At 37.9% G+C, this 18,269-nt stretch overlaps 1 protein-coding gene across 1 annotated transcript in view; it reads right to left on the bottom strand.

The window, feature by feature from the left end:
• Positions 1 to 18,269, bottom strand: part of LOC101573778 (spectrin alpha chain, erythrocytic 1-like) — a gene marked incomplete at its 5' end in the record, with an annotated part of 104,995 nt that overhangs the window by 33,127 nt on the left and 53,599 nt on the right. Inside the window, 8 exon segments of the mRNA XM_012516632.2 lie at positions 265 to 408; positions 1,212 to 1,409; positions 1,521 to 1,620; positions 4,197 to 4,378; positions 5,472 to 5,616; positions 6,418 to 6,509; positions 8,003 to 8,104; positions 17,824 to 18,010. Coding sequence (XP_012372086.2) covers positions 265 to 408; positions 1,212 to 1,409; positions 1,521 to 1,620; positions 4,197 to 4,378; positions 5,472 to 5,616; positions 6,418 to 6,509; positions 8,003 to 8,104; positions 17,824 to 18,010 — 1,150 coding nt within the window.

Raw genomic sequence — 18,269 nt, forward strand, 5'->3', positions numbered from 1 at the left:
CTGTTTGTCAATAAAACTTTGAAAAAAAATCACTTTTAATCTTAAAATTTAGGATTTGGAATGCTGGACTTAAAATAAGGAAGTGCTACTGCCAATGTGGTGTAGGTAAGCAGTGTCTAGTAGCAAAATACTTTTCCTACTTTCAGGTTGTCTGTAAGAAGCAAATGTGAATCACAATACTACTTAGTTACAAAGCCAGAGAGATGCATAAATTTTCTGCTTTATTACTACTAGTAACTAATGGAGATCTATATTTATGTTTACCTGGGCAAAGATTGCTGTTCTCAAGTTATCTCGTTTCTTCATCAAGGCCTCTAGGCTACTGAAGGAATCCTTGTCATCTGACCTCAGGGAACTCTCACGTGCCACCATCCAGCTCTCAGCCTGCTCACAGTCCCCTTGGAAAAACTATGGTGGATGAAACAGAGGAAAAGGCTAAGTTTGTTGCAGGTGGGCAGAGACAATGGCCCTACCCCTCTCATGACACACTATCAAGGATCCTGCAGGGGTACTCATATCCTTCCAATAAACACTCATGCAATGAATCTTGATTATCCTGAAACATTTTTCCAGAGCACTTAGTTTATGTCTTTATATAAATTATACCCAGTTTTGGAATCCTATTTCCCATACCCTATACCTTTTAGATGTGCACTAGATATTTCCTTAAGCTTATGTCAAACATTTTACATAAGGTATTTTGTGATATTTTCATACCCTTCCTTTGAAAGCTGCAATTACTCTTTTCCTTTTTAGTTTGAACTCATTTACATATTTGTTTATTAACCATCTCTTGTATTAGAATGATGTATATGTCATTTCTAAATTCACTAATGGTATGTGCAAAGCACTACATTCAATCTCATGTATCATTAAAAAAGTAACACAAAGACCATTATCTTACTAATCTTTTTGATTTGGGGACCTGCAAAATGTAGTTCTCAAAGAAAATCAATCAATCTCTTAGTCATTCAGTAAATAGCAATCGTGCCCATGACCAGGACTGATAGCCACTTACTTCTCTTCTAATAGACATAAGAAGAGAAAACAGAAATAGTCAGTTAGGTGTTAGGATACAGGGCCATATAATCAAGAAACACCTCATTATCAGAGAAATCCTCATACATTAAGTACGTGCAATAGGTACATAAAAGTTCATACAAAGAAGAAACTGAGGTTAAATTTCCTTAACTACCAAAAGGTTTCTGTACCAGCAATTGCAGGCATTGGTCTAGAAGCATTTTACGGTCCTGCCAAGATTTCTCCAAATTCTCTCTGCTTTGTTGGACAGCTTGAAGTTTCTTCTCAATTTCAAGGCTATTACTATGCCCACTGTCAATGAGTTCTCTGCCAAACTCCTCTAAGGCCTGAAAGGTAGGGGTCTCTGCCTCCATTTCCCTATGATGCTCCTGTAAAGACACAAAAATGAGGTGAGTGAAGATAATCCTCTTGGAAATGTTTAGTGAGGGCAGCCAATCAAGTCAAGGGATCAGTGGTTGTGGATTTATAGTCGTACATACCTGGTGTCGCTTTAATAAGATTTCAATGGCAGTTAAGTCACTGCCCAGCTTCTTTGATGACACGGTGCCATCAATGCCTTTCATCCAGTTTTCTAAGTCACTAGAGAAAGAGACATACTTGGATTGGCAAGAAGACCTTCTAATGAGCTACAGGGATTTCTACAGATTTCCAATCTAGAAAACATTTTCCAAATAATATTTTCTATCTATTTTTGTATTTTTATATGTTATATTAGATTTGCCCAATTTGAAGATCTCATCATATATATTATCTAATTTAACTGTAAAGGTAGTTGTATTGAGAATTCTGACAATATTTTGATTCCATTTTTGAAGAAGAAGAAGTCAGCTCAGAGAAAGTAAGTAATATACTCTCTCAGGCTTTTGGAATCCTGGACTCATATATATATCATTACCCCTATATTCCTGTTCCTTTAAGTAGTTTAGGAATTTAAATATATAATTTATTATAGAGTCTCAGGTGAGGTATAGCTTTTCTATTACTTGTATCCCCAGCACAGTCCAGTACAACATCCTGCCCCACCACACACAATACAAACACACACACACACACACACACACACCGTGTACTACTGGTTAAATGAAATTATGCTTCTTGATCTATTAGTATGCAAGAAGTTAAACAAGTTTAAAATGAAGATCTAGGATTGAGGAGATAGCTCGTCAGTCTAAGTGCATGACTGGCAAGCCTAAGGACCAGGATTCAATCCCTGGTACCACATGCCATGCAGACCCTAGACCCTAGTCGTTCAGAGCTGCCTATTTAAACCAGGCATGGTGGTGAACACCTGTAATTCCAGAAATGGAATAGTTGAGACAAGCGAATCACTATAAGTCTGAGCTATGCAGTGAGACCCTGTACCAAATAAATGAGTAAATGAAAATATTAAAATAAACCTAAAGTCTATTCTTCCAGAGGATAAATTTCAATCATTCTGGCATTAATTCAGAAGTTACATATGATAATAAAATTACAATACTCATAAAATATCCCTAATCTTGTTTTCTATAAAGAAATCCTAAATTCTGGGAATAGATGTCCTCTTTCCAAACAAATTTATTAATGTAGTAAATCAAGACATATTGGATGCCTAAGTATCAAACTCATATAGAACATAGACACTGTTAGCTTTTTTAAAAAGTCAAAACAAAAGCATCATGAAATGATAAAACAAGGTGTTGCTATACCTAAAGGCTGGGAATATTAATTTAATTCTATACTATTGAGAAGTCAGATTTCATAAGGAGAAGTCTAAAGAATTTCTGCAGTTGTTAAATTGGAGGAGGAATTGATGAGAACAAATATAATTGTTCTGTTTATTTCTTAAATTGCTATTTGTTAGACTGACAATTCTAAATAGTTCCCCAATCAGCTGGATAGGAAGGGCAGAAAAGGTGCACAAAGTATATTTGCAAGGTAAATTTTTGAGTATGATATATAGGTAGGTTGTAGCATGACACTGATAATTCTCCAGGATTTTGACATTATCTTATACTGTTTTTCCTTACCACTTCCACAAAAAAATCCATGCTTTAGTTCTCCCACTTAATGAACATTCTGTGCTTTTCTTCTCCGTGTGTGTGTGTGTGTGTGTGTGTGTGTGTGTGTGTGTGTGTGTTCATACCAGGAATGGAACTTAGGGCCTCACACTGACAGGCAAGCACTGTTGCAGTTGAGCTACATCCCCAGAATCCTAGTGTTTGTTTGCACAGTTGCATTGCATGAATTGTTTTCACATCCTGATCAGTACTGAATAACCTGTTTCTCTCTCAATTTCCTCTATTGTTGATTTAAGATCTATGTTTAGTTATATTCACCATAATTATCTATACCATTTCCTGCCTCTCAGCAGAAAGAAAACTCCCATACCCTCTAAATTCTGACACAGTCTCTTACATATGACATGCACTTTATAGTTTATTAAATTGGACTATGTATCCTCATATCCATTGAGCTGTCAATATTTTATAGCTTTAAGTGTTGAATCTGGCATCTTTTAGCCTTTCCAGAGGCAATGCTTAGACATAGTAGTGTCTTTCAAATTTCAGCAGTGAACAGCATCTGGATCCAGCTATTTGTAGTGATAGGTCAGGATTCAAAGTTTCCCAAGATCCATGCTGCAAACACTCTCCCTCTGGTTTCCCAGGCCCGCTGCCCCCAATGTCTCTTCCCCTTGGCCCTATACAGAGCCAAACCCAGAACTGTAGAAGAAGTCCATCCGACTTGACATGGGCAAGCAACCACAAAAATTCTCCTTTGTTAACACTGAAGGTCCCCAAGGACCCGGTAACCCTGCCAAGATTAGCTCTCCCTTGACTGTTGCAGCCCACAACCACTTCCCCACTCATTAAAAGCCCTGTGCTTTGCCTCGTTTGCAGCTTTCTTGGTCCACTAGACTGCCAGCCTTCTTGCTGCCCTCAATAAGTCTTCTGGCTGCATCAGAATGCTTGGTCTGGGACCATGGAGCTAGCTCATTGGAATAAGTGCTTGCCTGGTAAATGCAAGGTCCTGAGTATGATCCCTGGTACTTCCAAAAAGAAAAAGCCTAGTCTGGTCAATTGCATGGGTTCATTACTAACACCTAGCAGCTCTACTTAGGGCCAGTTAGAGAGATGGCCCATTTGTCTGGCTGCAGTGTCTTTTTCAAGCTTTACCTGGCCTTACTGAGAAACAGATAGAATCTGTGGGCCTCACTCAGGACCTCCTTGCGATCCTTTGTAAGCTCCTGCAAGTCTTCCCAGCCCTTGTTCAGCTCTATTTGCTTTCTCTGCAGGTCCTCCATGGCATCTGGGTGGGACTCACTGAGCCGCTCTGCTGTCTCCCCCAACTTGGTGACCTAGAGAGAAGCAGAAGTTCTGAGAAGCAGCCCATCCCCTGAATCTCATTAAGCTAAAGAATCTTGAGTCCTGGGAATTATCTCCTCAAAGAGATGCCAATGATGTTTAATTTTATCTTCTGAACACTTTGTAAAACACGATCAGTCTTTTATGTCACATGGTATCTCTAAAGTATTCAAGATTGAATTAACCATTCTTTTAAAAACAAACAGCTGTAGGACTGGCCAAATAGCTCAGTGAATAAAAGTCCCTGCTTAGACAGAGGCAGGGGCCAGGAGTTCCATGACCTGGCCTGCTGTGCTGGCCCTGACCCTGGGATGCCCTGAGATGTTGATTAAGACTGGTCCTGGTGGCAGAAGCCTGTAATCCCAGCACTTGGGAATCTGTAATCAGGAGAATCACTGAGTCCAATCTATGTGGTGAGACTCTGAACATGCTGTACACCCTGTCTTAACTATAAAAAATTAAAATAATAAAATAAAAAATAGAATAAAAATAAAGAGCTATGTGGCAAGCATGGGTAAGTGACTATGCAGGTTATTGGCAACATCAGTTAGAGAACTCAAGGTCCTGGTTCTTCATGTGAGATTCTTTATGTATCATTCCTATGTAAGCAAACAGTAGTCTACTTTTGTTCTATATGATAATACCTAGCTCGATTTGCCTCTGATATGTCTAGAAGGCTCCACAATTCACTTTGGGGTTTGGTGTGAATTAAACTTGTTCAATTTCCAACTGAGTCATCCTCACACACTGTTCAAACCTAGTGGACCATTCAGTCTATTAGGATTTACTCTTTCTCTTAGAGCACTGAACTCTAATGACCTGCCAAAGTCTGATCACTTGATTTTTACTAAATAGACAAAAACACATAGGCTTATTCATCAGAAGCCCAATATATTGTCTTCCATCTTAATTGTCCAAGAAATTACATCTTTTTAGTAGCCTTGATTCAGGGTACCAGAGAAGAACAAATATGAGACAAAATCAAGTAATACATGAAAATGAGAAGACCGGGAAGGAGAAAAGACAAAATGATATTGTGTGTCGGTATAAAAATAAAGAGGAAGATAAGAAGAACACATATCTCACCTTCTCTCCCAGGGGGATGAGGTCTTTCTCAAAGATCTCATGCTGGCGCTGAAGGGCCTCAACACTGAGCAGATCTAAGCCTGGGTCTGCAACCCTGAGGGCCTGGCATTTCTTCTCAATCTCCTCTTTCATATCATCTGCTTCTCTAATTAATCAGAGAATAAAGAATTTAGAGCTGATGTATGTGTATCAGATGAACTCACTACCACCTCCACCTCCACCACCATTATTACCACTATTCCTTAGTACTTTGAGACTCCTTTAATCTTTACAGTTTACTATTATAATACCCTATATCCATTTCAAAACATCAGGGCTCAAAAAAGATAAATATTTCTCAAGATAGCACCATACCCAAACAGTAGAGACCAAGTTTAAGCTAAGAGGACCAGAACCAAATGTTTAAGGATGTTCTATTTTAAGTTAATTTCACCAGCCAGACTCATCTGATCTCTGTTTTCTCTTCCCTCTTTGTTTATCAACACAATTGGTTTCTTTTTTCATAATTTTTATTTACTAATTTGCATGCACATTTCTCTTAGAGTAGGCATGGCTTTACAAATGCAACCTAGAAAGACATAAACTGAACAGTCAGAATCAATGTGAGGCTTATTTCCTTTTATTGCTTGCTCCAAGTTCAGGAATATAATGATTTATACCACTTGTTTATAACTCCATATTGAGTCACTATCAGGAAAGCATGTATATATTATTGATTCCACCCCGGGGTTCGAGCCAGGCAGCACGATGTTGATGTTTGTTATCTCTGTGCATACGACGGGCAAATGAGGACTCTCTTCATGAATACTTGAACCCTGTTAGCACAACTGTCACTGACTGGGGAAGAATGGCTAAACTAGCAGCTGTGGTTCTGCCAGAGGAACCCGACCTGTGATTTCTGTGTGTGGGTTCCCAACAGCATCAATTTTGTGGCTGCAAGTCTCACCTGTGGAACACCTCGACGGCATGGGCACTGCTCAGCATTTGCTGCTGCTCATCTGCAAGCCTCTGCAGGGAGTCCCAGCGAGTATTCACTTCCTAAAAGAAGCAGATCCATTGGACTTTAGACAGAGAGCCAGCTCAGATGGCTCCATGGTATCTACAACTAGTTGGGATATTTTATTTTTATTTATTTATTTATTTTTGCGGTACAGGGGATTGAACTCAGGACCCTGCGCTTGTCAGGCAAGCGCTTATTCTACTGAGCATTCTCCCCAGTGTCTAGCTGGGATTTAAATAGCTGGGATTTAAATGACAGATTTCATGTCTTTTTTTTTTTTTTTTTTTTTTTTTTTCTTTTTCATTCACTACATAACATAACTTCTTTTTTGGACACACTTACTTTGGTCCATGTTTATGCTCTTGTGGTAGAAAAAAACATTTATTTTTTCCTAACTGTTGCTCCAAGTTGGAATTAAAATAAATGTGAATTTTAGAGCTAGAACCTGGTACCTTCCTCTAGGGAAAACATAACTTTTCACATTCTGAATTGAATGGAAAGTGGTGGTCTCTTACAACCTCAATTTCACAGTGAGTAAGTACATTATTTACATGCATGTTCTTTTGCTTTTTATCCAGTGACAATCACCACAGAAAGGGTGGAGGAATTCTTCCTCACTGGCTTATGACAATAAGAACAAGACTGCTGTTTTAATTAAAGTCTATTTTTTATGGAATCATAACTGAAAACAAAAGTCAAGTAAAGAATTCCATCTCCCCAATTCTCATTATTTCTTTGTTTAAATTCTCTTCATTATCCCTTTTAGCTAGTTATCTAGATTCAGCTCTTCACTTTGTCATAACTTCATTTTAAGTATTTGTTTTTCAACTTTTTCTTTATTTGGTACTGGGTCTCATTACACAGCTCAGTCTCAAAGTAATCCTCCTGTCTCAGACTCCCAGTACTGGGATTACATTTGTGCACCTCTATGCCTGGTTTTGGTAGCCTGAATAGCACACCAAGATTTCAGCGACAGCACCCCCTGTGGTTCCAGTGATTGAACCTGGGTCCTTGCACTTGCCAGGCAGGGATTAGACCTCTGAGCTATCTCCCCACTGCCTACCATAACTTATTGATTGACCTTTTTTTTTTCTTTAACATAGTTGAGCCATGGTCCACATTGCAGTGATAAGGACATGAGTACATGCTTCAATGAGAGAATTTCATGGGTATGTGATCCACAAATATAATTCAAAAGTGGTTTTTGGGGGAAAGCCTCCTCCCTCCACAAAAATAACTATGTGAGAACAGAGAGGATACTCAATAAATATTAGTTTAAAAATCCTTCTTTGAATTTATTCAAACAGTACACCAGAAGTAATTTAAACCTGAATTACATTTATTTAGACCATAAAAATGTTTGTCCTAGTTGGATTATTGACCTTGGTGTTTTCTGAAGTCATATGCATAGCTCCATTCTGTTATGTGTATCCTTAGTGATATGAGGCATACAAGTTGAGTTTATTAAAACAATAGAAAAACTCATAATCCCAAAAAGGTACTGAGGAGAAATCCCAATACTCTCAGTTACCTGACGGATATGAGCACCTTCTGGAGTTAGAAGCTTTTCAAGTAACAGCTCGTCAGCTACCTTGTTAATTTCATTCAGTCGAGACTTATTGGTCTTCAAATCCTGGTGAAAAATTTTGTTCAAAGCATTGTAAATCCTATTCTCAAAAAGTGTCCATATTTATCTGTACACCTTGGTTCTCATTTGGCTAAGTACTATTAAAGCATATTGTTAACTTCATTTGCAGCATATAAGCAGCTTTCATATTTCCCACTGAAAGAGTAAGTTCAGCTCCAGTAAAGTTTTCCAAGACAACTATTATTTATCTGGAGTATGTAGCACATCCACACTCTTAGGTTTCTTAGCATCTTTCCCTGAATTCATTTATACTATCAGAGGAATCTATACATGAGCTTTGTGATACTATTTTGTATCAGTAAAAATTTCTCTTACTTCACAGTATTTCCTTGACTGAATTACAATTTTTTCTATATTTTGAAATGTTGGAAGAAAACCTCCTCTATCTCTGAGAGAATAAGAGAGGAGTATCTTCATATATCAAGAGATTTTACATTAGAAGTAGGAGACAGATCCAGTCCTTACCCAGGCCTGTTGAGTATGTGGGAAAGCTGCTGGCTACCCCACATCAGCAGAACCTGCTGGTCCCAGCTCAGGTGCAGCATGGGTGAGAACCTCTTCCACATCCTTGGGACCCCCCACCACTCTGCGGCACTTCCCACCCTGCTGGCCCAGTGAGAATTTCTGCCGCATTCTGGGGACCCCCAGATCCAGCCCTAACCCATGCCCAGTGAGTGTGTGGGAGAGATTCCACTCCCCCACCCCCCGCACTACCTTATCCCATCCAGATTCAGCTCAAGCTTTGCATACATGCCTGGGGTAAAATCTTCAGCTGCATTCCTTGCAGAGAGTGTAGGGGACAAATCCACCCAGCAAGTCCAGAAGCAGAACATCTTGCCAGGGAGACAAAACAATATCACTCCCAAGGGCAGCAGCAGGAAGGAGCTGAGCACAGCAGCCATACCCAAGCAAGGCACAGCTGGATAAATCCAAACTTTCTGGATCTGCACCTGAATTTCAGTAGGTGCTAAGGTTATAACTGCACCAAAGCTGTACAAGAATGACCAGAAGACAGTGCTACACAAAATGACATTGAGAAGGAGCAAAATGCAATCTCAGACCCCAAGCCACACATAACAAGTGCAGAGGACACTGACACAGAAAAAATTGGGAACCACACAGCTGAAATCAATGAATCAAGAGCTTCTGAAATAAAGAAACAACTGCAGAAAGGTATAGAGGAACTCAGATTGGAAATGAAAAAAGAAATCCCTGAAATAATAGCATCTGCAGTAAAGAATCAAATGCAGAAACACATGAAGGAAATCCAATGCCCACCCAGAACAAGTGCAGAGGACACTATCGCAGGTCAAATGTATGAATTAATAGCATTGAAAGTAAATAAGCAACAACATAAAGTTATAGAGGAACACGGAGAAGAATTCTTTTCTGAAATAAAAAAAGAATTCTCTGAACTCATAGCATCTTAAGTAAAGAATCAACTATAGAAACATAGGGAGGAAAACCAATCTGGAGAAAACATTGCAGTAAAACAATTAATAACTGCTTCAGGGGGCTGGGGAGATGGTTCAATGGAATAAACGCTTCCCTGGCAAGTGCAAGAGCCTGAGTTCAATTCCTAGTTCTGAAAAAAAAAAGAATTAATAACTGCTTCTAAAGAAGACATTGATAAAAAAAATAGAAGAGAATAGAAACATGACAGATTCCTTGAATGAGCAATACAAGAAAGAAATAGATCGCATGAAGCAGAGTCAAAGAGATACAGAGGAACTTAAAATCTCAGTCACAAGCTTGCAAAAGCATTTAAGTGAAAGTAAAGACAGAGTTTCAGATCTTGAAGACACTGGTGCAGCTAGTGAAAAGTTAAGAAAGGATCTCTTAAAAACAACTAAGATGAGGGAAAAAATAATCCATCACCTGCAAGACAATGCAAAGATAAAAATTTGTGAGACTAATACACATCAATGAGAAATAAGGAGTCAATACAAATGATATTTTAAAAAACATGGGCAGAAGTACTAGCAGAAAACTTCCCAAATATGGGAAACAATCTGCCTTTCAGGTAAACGAAGCATACAGAAAGCCAAGTAACCTCAATCCAATTAAAAACAAATCGAGACATATAATAGTCAAAATCCCAGAAATTCAGCTCAAGAATAATATACTGAAAGCCTCTAGAGAAAAGAAGCAGATCACATTCAAATGAAAACCCATCAGAATTACGGCCGACTTCTCTTCACAAACCATGAAGACAAGAAGAACATGGAGAAGAGTACTTCAAGTTCTCTATGAAAACAAATTCCAGCCCAGACTACTATACCCTGCAAAACTCTCTTTCAAGTTTGATGGAAAAGTGAAATACTTTCATGACAAAGAACAGCTAAAGAATTTCGTAATGACAAAGCCAACCTTACACAGGCTACTGAAAGATGTTCTAGAGAGGGACCAAAATGATCAAAACTCCACAAATGAGATCAGAAGCAACCAACTAAATAGGGAAAGCAATTAAACACAGGAGAAAAAGGAGTACGCAACAACAGGCAAATAACATGTCAATCATAAGTCAACACATCTCAATCCTAAGCATCAATGTAAATGGACTCAATTCCCCAATTAAGAGAAATAGATGGGCCTAAGGAGAGTCACATGGGGAGAAGATACTCTCTCAGGCTTTCACAGAGAGCACATTGGCCAAGCATTGGCCGTGACTCATCCACATGGCTGCACTGATAAAGGTTCTACAATCTGAGGTACAGGATCTCAGGACAAATCCTGAGGGCATTTCACTGACCTTCTCAGACCAAAAAGCTACAATTCTTGTTGCATAGGTCCTGCTTTACCTTGGTCTTAACCATCCAGCAGAAAAGTATGAAGACGAAATTATAAGAAATAAAGCCATGCTGTTAAGTTGAGCTGTGGGGGACTCAGGTCAATAATTTCTGACATTGCCAGTTAAACAGAAGACCCAATGCTATTATGGGCTACTGGACTCTTTTAGAATATTTTGCTGAGTTTACCCACCTATAATATTCAATAATGGAACTTAGAAAAAATGGGGTATACAGATGAATGTCCATTTTGTATCTGTGTATTCAAAGTGGTTGGGATAGATATATAGTTACATTCTGTTAATGAATAGAATGATTTGTTATAATGGTGTTTGTAAATAGGAACACAAGTCCGCATCTTGTACAGCAATTAACCACTAAGAAGAATATATGCAGTGTATTATTTGTTGAAAAATAAAAAAAAGAGAGAGAAATAGACTGGCACAGTGGATCAGGAAACAAAATCCAACAATATGCTGTATACAAGAAACACATTTAACTCATAAAGACATTCATAGGCTGAAAGTCAAAGGATGAAACACAGTACTACATGCCCCAGAACCTCAGAAAAAAGTAGGGGTAGCAATCCTTTTCTCAGACAGTCTCAACTTCAAACCAAGAATGATCAAGGGAAATAAAGAAGGCCACTATACACTGGTTAGTGGAAACATTTAAGAGCAAGATGTAACATTCATAAATATGTACGCACCAAACACGGAAGCTGCCAACTATATAAAGCAAATCTTAATGGAAATGAAAAATCTAATATCCAATATCACAATCTTAAAAAGAGAACTTAACATCCCGTTATCCCCAAAAGATAGGTCAACCAGACAAAAACTTAACAAAGAAATAACAGAACTGAACCAGAGCTTGAAGCAAATAGAATTGGTGCACATATACAGAGTTCCACCCAAACACAGCTGAATACACATTTTTCTCAGCTGCACATGGGTCATTTTCTAAAATAGACCACATACTGGTCCATAGGTCATGCTCAAGTATGCAAGAAAACAGAAATTATCCCATGCATATTATCTAATCACAATGCAATGAAACTGGAAATAAATGACAAAAGAAACCAGAAAAACAACCTAAATATATGTAAATTAAATGTCACCCTACTCAGAAACCAATGGGTCACAGATGAAGTTAAACAAGAAATTCAACAATATCTACAATTGAATGCAAATTCAAGCGCAACTTATAGAAATCTATGGGATGTGATGAAAGCAGTTCTCAGAGGGAAATTAATAGCAGTGAACTCACATATTAGGAAAAAAGAATGGGAACAAATAAACATACTTATACTGCACCTTCAACAACTAGAAAAGGAAAAGCAAACGAAACCCACAGCACAAAGACTGGAAGAAATGATAAAGATTAGAGCAGAGATTACTTCAATTGAGACAAAGAAAACAGTAAAAAGAATTAACAAAACAAAAGCTTGTACTTTGAGAGATTAAATAAAATCAATTAGCCCCTAGCTAACCACAACAAAAAGGAAAGAACCAAATAGGATACAAGCAATAAGGAATGAAAAGGGTGTAGTTACCACACACCCAGTGGAAAATCAGAAGATTATCAATAGCTACACTGAGAATCTTTACACTCACAGAATAGAAGACACAGAAGAAATGGACAGATGCCAAGAAAGTTACATATTACTAAAGCTGAGTTGACAAGCGATAACCACTCTTAATAGACAAATAACAGCCAATGAAATAGGAGATGTAATAAAAAAAACTACCGACAAAGAAAACTCCAGGTCCAGATGGATTCACAGCTCAATTCTACAAGAAATTCACAGAAGACGTAGTCCCTATACTCTTCAAACTCTTCAATGAATTTGAAAAGGAAGTAATCTTCCCACAATCATTCCTGGAAGCAAGAATTATGCTGATACAAATACCAGGGAAAGATGCAACTAAGAAAGAGAATTACAGGCCAATCTCTCTCATGAACATAGATGCCAAAATCCTCAATAAAATCCTAGCAAATAGAATACAGCAAAACATCAAGAAGATCATACACCAAGATCAGGTGGGACTCATCCCAGGGATGCAAAGATGGTTCAATATTCAAAAATCTATAAATGTAACACACTAGATCAATAGAGGGAAGACTAAAATCACATGATCATCTTCATTGATGCAGAAAAGGCGTTTGACAAAGTCCAACACTCATTCACGTTCAAAGTCCTACAGAAAATTGGAATAGATGGCCTCTACTTCAATCTGGTAAAAGCCATATATGAAAACCCAACAGCTAACATAATCCTAAACGGGGTAAAACTGAGATCTTTTACTCTTAGATCTGGTACAAGACAAGAATATCCTCTATCACTTATCCTATTCAATATAGTTCTGTAATCATTAGCTATAGCCATTAGACAAGGGAAAGAAATAAAAGGAATAACAATATGTAAAGAAGAAGATAAATTATCAATATTTGCAGACGACATGATACTTTACTTGGAAGACTCAAAAAAATTCTACCAAGAAGTTATTTGAATTAATTCAGAAATTCAGTAGCATAGCAGGTTATAAAGTCAATACCCAAAAGTCAACAGCATTCCTCTACAAAGATAACAAACACACCGAGAGGGAAATTATAGAAACAGTACCTTTTAAAATAGCACTGAGGAAAATGAAATACCATGGAATTCATCTAACTAATGAAGTCAAAGATCTTTTCAAGGAAAATTACAGGACACTTAAAAAGAGATCTTAGAGGATTTCAGACAATGGAAAGATATTCCATGTTCCTGGATAGGAAGAACCAACATTGTGTATATGGCCATACTCCCAAAACTGCTGTATAGATTTAATGCAATCCCTATCAATATACCACCATCATACCTCAAAAAGCTAGAGAAATCGGACCTAAAATTTATTTGGAACCAGAAAAGACCTAGAATAGCAAAGATGATCCTGGGCAATAAAGACAAGGCAGGAGGCATTACAATTCCTGACTTGAAATCGAACTACAAGGCTACTGTGATAAAATCAGCAATGTACTGGCAAAAAAATAGACATGAATATCAATGGAATAGATGAGAAGATGCTGAATACCCTAGGAACACACTCTTTCATCTTATCTTGACAAAGAGCCCATACATACTCACTGGATAAAAGATGGCCTCTTTACCAAATGGTGCTGGAAAAAACTGGCTCTCTACATGCTGAAAACTAAAACTTGACCCAGATCTATCACTATGCACTAAGCTAAAGTCAAAATGGATTGAAGATTTAAACATTAAAACAGAAACACTAAATCTCCTGGAAGAGAAAGTAGGAGAAACTCTTGAAGACATAGGTATAGGCAAAGAGTTTAAGAACAAAATAAACCGCACCGGAAACACTTGAAAAATTAACAACTGGGACCTGCTCTTACTGAGAAGTTTTTGCACATGAAAAGAAATTACCAACAAAGTGAAAACAATCCACAAATTTGGTAACAATCATGAAAATAAGTACTCACACATATTTCTGCTCTCTAGAATTTATAAAGAACTAAAAAACACTAGGTTCCCAAAATTTAAAGACCCAATCCAGAAATGGGCATCCAAGATGAACACACACTTCTCAGAGGATGAAATGAAAGAAGTGAATAAGTATATGAAAAAATGCTCCACATCACTAGCCATCCATGAAATGCAAATTAAAACAACTTGGAGATATCATCTCACCCCAGAAAGGGTGGCAATCATAAAGAAGTCACCCAACAACAAATGTTGGAGGCTGTTGGGGAAAAGGAACCCTTCTCCCCTGCTGGTGGGAATGTAGACTGGTGCAACCATTATGGAAATCAGTGTGGAGACTCCTTACAAAACTTTGACTGGAAATCCCATTTAATCCAGCTATTCCTGTACTGGAAATTTTCCCAGAGGATCTGAAAACATCATATCATAGTGATATATGTGTGCCTATGTTTATATCAGCACAATTGGTGATAGCCAAATCTTGGAAACAACCAAGTTTCCCATCACCTGAGGAATGGATGAAAAAGATGTGATATTTTTATACAATGGAGTATTACTCAGCTATAAAGAATGATAAACTTGAAGCCTTTATATTGAAGTGGATGCCACTTGAACATATACTCATAAGTGAAATAAACCAGACACACATATTTAAATATCATGTAGTTTCCCTAGTATAAGAACTCCAAAGAAGAAATACAAATAGAAAGTTATAATACAACTAAAAGAAAGCAAGAACTTCAGGATTAGACAATGAAAGGAGAGAAAGGAGAAGAGCTAGGAAACATGACCTGAGCAAGCCATACTGTTATATGTAGAAAATGGGTAAGACAATGATCATGAGAACCTTCAGAAGATTTTTGAATCTTGCAGATAATTGGAATGATTCTCACCCTGACTAAGTATATATACAGACACCTGCAAAGTAAGTGATTGCACTGAAGATGGCAATGTGTAATAGTAGGTTCATGTTAGGAGTGTCTGTCATTCTGGTCTTATGAATATAGTCTCCTTGTCATGACATGCAAGTTGCTGCTGTGCTGTCTGTCAGGTAGATGACTGTTCAAAAAGTAAGGGGTGGTGAATGAAGGCACAAGACAGGAAATAGTATGTTGCAGGACTGTCCTGCTACAAGGTTGTATATTTTTGGATTTATGGACTTATGTATAAACATAAGAATTATATAATTAAGTCTTTATGCCTATTTTAAAAATATATTTTAATTTTTAACTGTTCTTTCATCATATTCTGTAAGAACTTAAAGTTCAACATATCAATACTTGATGGAAATTACCTGTTCCATGTTATTCCTAAAATATTTGGTATTCAGACAGATAAGGTTAAGCTTAACAGCCTAGGTTGTATGGTAATCACAATAAGCTTCTCTTCTGGAGGGCTAACAACCTAAGTTTGCAGGCCAAGATTAGAGAAAAAGGAGGGCCACAAGGAAAGCCAACATTTTGGCCCTAGCCTTCCAACATCAGTTAAGACTCAGGACATATGAGAACTTGTACTGTAACGTCACGTATGCCAGTAGTGTCCCAAGTTTTCTGATCAAGGAGGTTATGGGACCAAAGAGGAAAGTGATCGATGATGTAGAGTGTCCCGAAGGAGAGTCACATGGACAGAAAATATTCTCTCAGGTTCTCACGGGAGCACACTGGCCGAGCAATGACTATGACTCATCCACATGGCGGATAATGACAAAGGATCTACAATCTGAGGTACAGAATCACAGGACAATTCCTGAGGGGATTTCACTGACCTTATCAGATCCAAAACCTACAACTCTTATTCCATAAGTCTTGCTTTATCTTGGTCTTAACTATCCAGCAGAAAAGTATAAAAACGAAGTATAAGAAGTAAAGCCATGCTGTTATGTTGAGTTGTAGGGGACTCAGGTCAACAATTTCTGACACTGCCAGTCAATTAGAAGACCCAATACTATTATGGATTACTGGTCTCTTTTTGAATATTTTGCTGAGTTAACATACCTAAACTTTTCAAATGATGAAATTAAAAAAAAGAGGATATATAAATGAATGTCCATTTTGTATCTGTGTATTTTGAATTATTACGATAGATATATAGTTACATTCTCTTAATGAATTGAGGGATTTGTTCTAATAGTGTTTGTAAATAGGATATCATGTGTGCATTTTCTACAGCAAATAACCACTAGGAAGGCAGTTTGTAATGTGTTAATTATTAAAACTGTCCTACCAATTTGATTTGAACTTGTCTCGTTATTTGTCTGTCAATAAAATTATGGGAAAAAAGATGTTGGAGACTTTATACACAATTGTATGTATAATATTTACATGAAATTTACATGTAACATTTATAATTTTACATATAAAATATATACATTCGATTCCAAGAAGATAGTACAATAAGAGGAAAGAGAAATTTACTTTGCACTAATTAAGATAATGAAATCACTGTCAAAGTAGAAAGGAAAATGAAAGTTTTTTAGGTAAAGAAACAGACATGGTGGCTGGTGTGCCACCCCCTCCACTGGTGCATACTGAGACACAATGGAGACTGGCCTGGTAGCGCAGGCCTGTAATTCCAGTGCTTGGGAGGCTGAAAAAAGGAGGCTCACTATGAGTCCTGTCTGTGAAGTGAGACACTGTAAATGCTACACTAAATACATGAAAAAAAAAAAAGATACAAAACAAAACAAACATTGACTGTAAAGTGAGTATTCTTTTCCACCACAAACTCTGCTCTAAATTCTAAAACAGATTCTTATGATTTCCCATCCCAACCTGTACATCAGGTACAGATTATACTATAGGGCAAGCTTGGAGCCTCTAGGTAGTTCAGGATCTTTTAGTGGCAGGAATATTAGGCTTAAAAATTAGGGTACTCCTTTCCTCTGCATTTGTTCCCCAGCTATTACCAGCAACAGCATAAAAGGAAGATCTAGATGCAGTAATAGCTTTGGGAAAGATTGTTAATGAGTGCAAAGTTGATAGGTTCAGCCTGAGCACAAACTGCTAAATTACCATGGCCCTGATTCAACATGGCTGAATCCCCAAAACAGCAGCTTAACTTTCCAATGGCCACATCCTCCTTCTTCAACATTCCAGCCTGTATACAACTTCCTTTTACCTTTCTTACCCACATAATGCAGTCTGCAATCAGCTCTTTGTGCACTGAACCTAGCTAACAAACTTCACCCCTAGCATTAATCCATAAAGTCTTGGCCCTCTGGTCTCAGCTCAGAAGATCCACCATCTCCCTACCCTTGATCCTTTCCATCCATGTCTTCAGAAATAATAAAGCCCCTCCTTGTATTTCTGCTTCTCTGCTGTGCCAAAACCTAACAAAAATAAACTGCAAAACCCACACTGGAGGAGATTTGGGATAAAAAGAAATAGCAACAACCCTCAACACAGGGTCTCAAGTATTTCCCCTTTTCTCACCTTTTGGAACTCATTACATTTTTTCTGTAGCACCCAGACATCATCTATTTGAACACCCGTGTTTTCTGCCTTTTTCTCTTGGATCCACTCGAGCATATCTCCCGCCTCATAAGCCAACCGAAACTCATTGTAACGTTGCAGCAGCCCACGTCTGCGTTCTTCAGCCCGATCAAGGAGGGAGTGGTATCTGGGCAGGAAAGGAAGAGAGTGGGAAGCAATGGCTACACAAAGGAAAAAATAAAGAGCACACGCAAAATGAGCAAAGTGATTGGTGAAAGGTAAAAGAAAACAAAATTGAAGGGGAAATAAAGTAGATAACTCAGTGGCTTAAGAGCCTGCCTGGCAAGCAAAATGTCCCAAGTTCAATTCCTATGATAAGAGAGAGAGAGAGAGAGAGAGAGAGAGAGAGAGCAGTGTGCAGAGCAACTTGAGAAGTGGGACTTCAG

Source organism: Octodon degus, unplaced genomic scaffold (genome assembly GCF_000260255.1).
Source record: "Octodon degus isolate 3935 unplaced genomic scaffold, OctDeg1.0 scaffold00116, whole genome shotgun sequence".
Lineage (NCBI taxonomy): Eukaryota > Metazoa > Chordata > Mammalia > Rodentia > Octodontidae > Octodon > Octodon degus.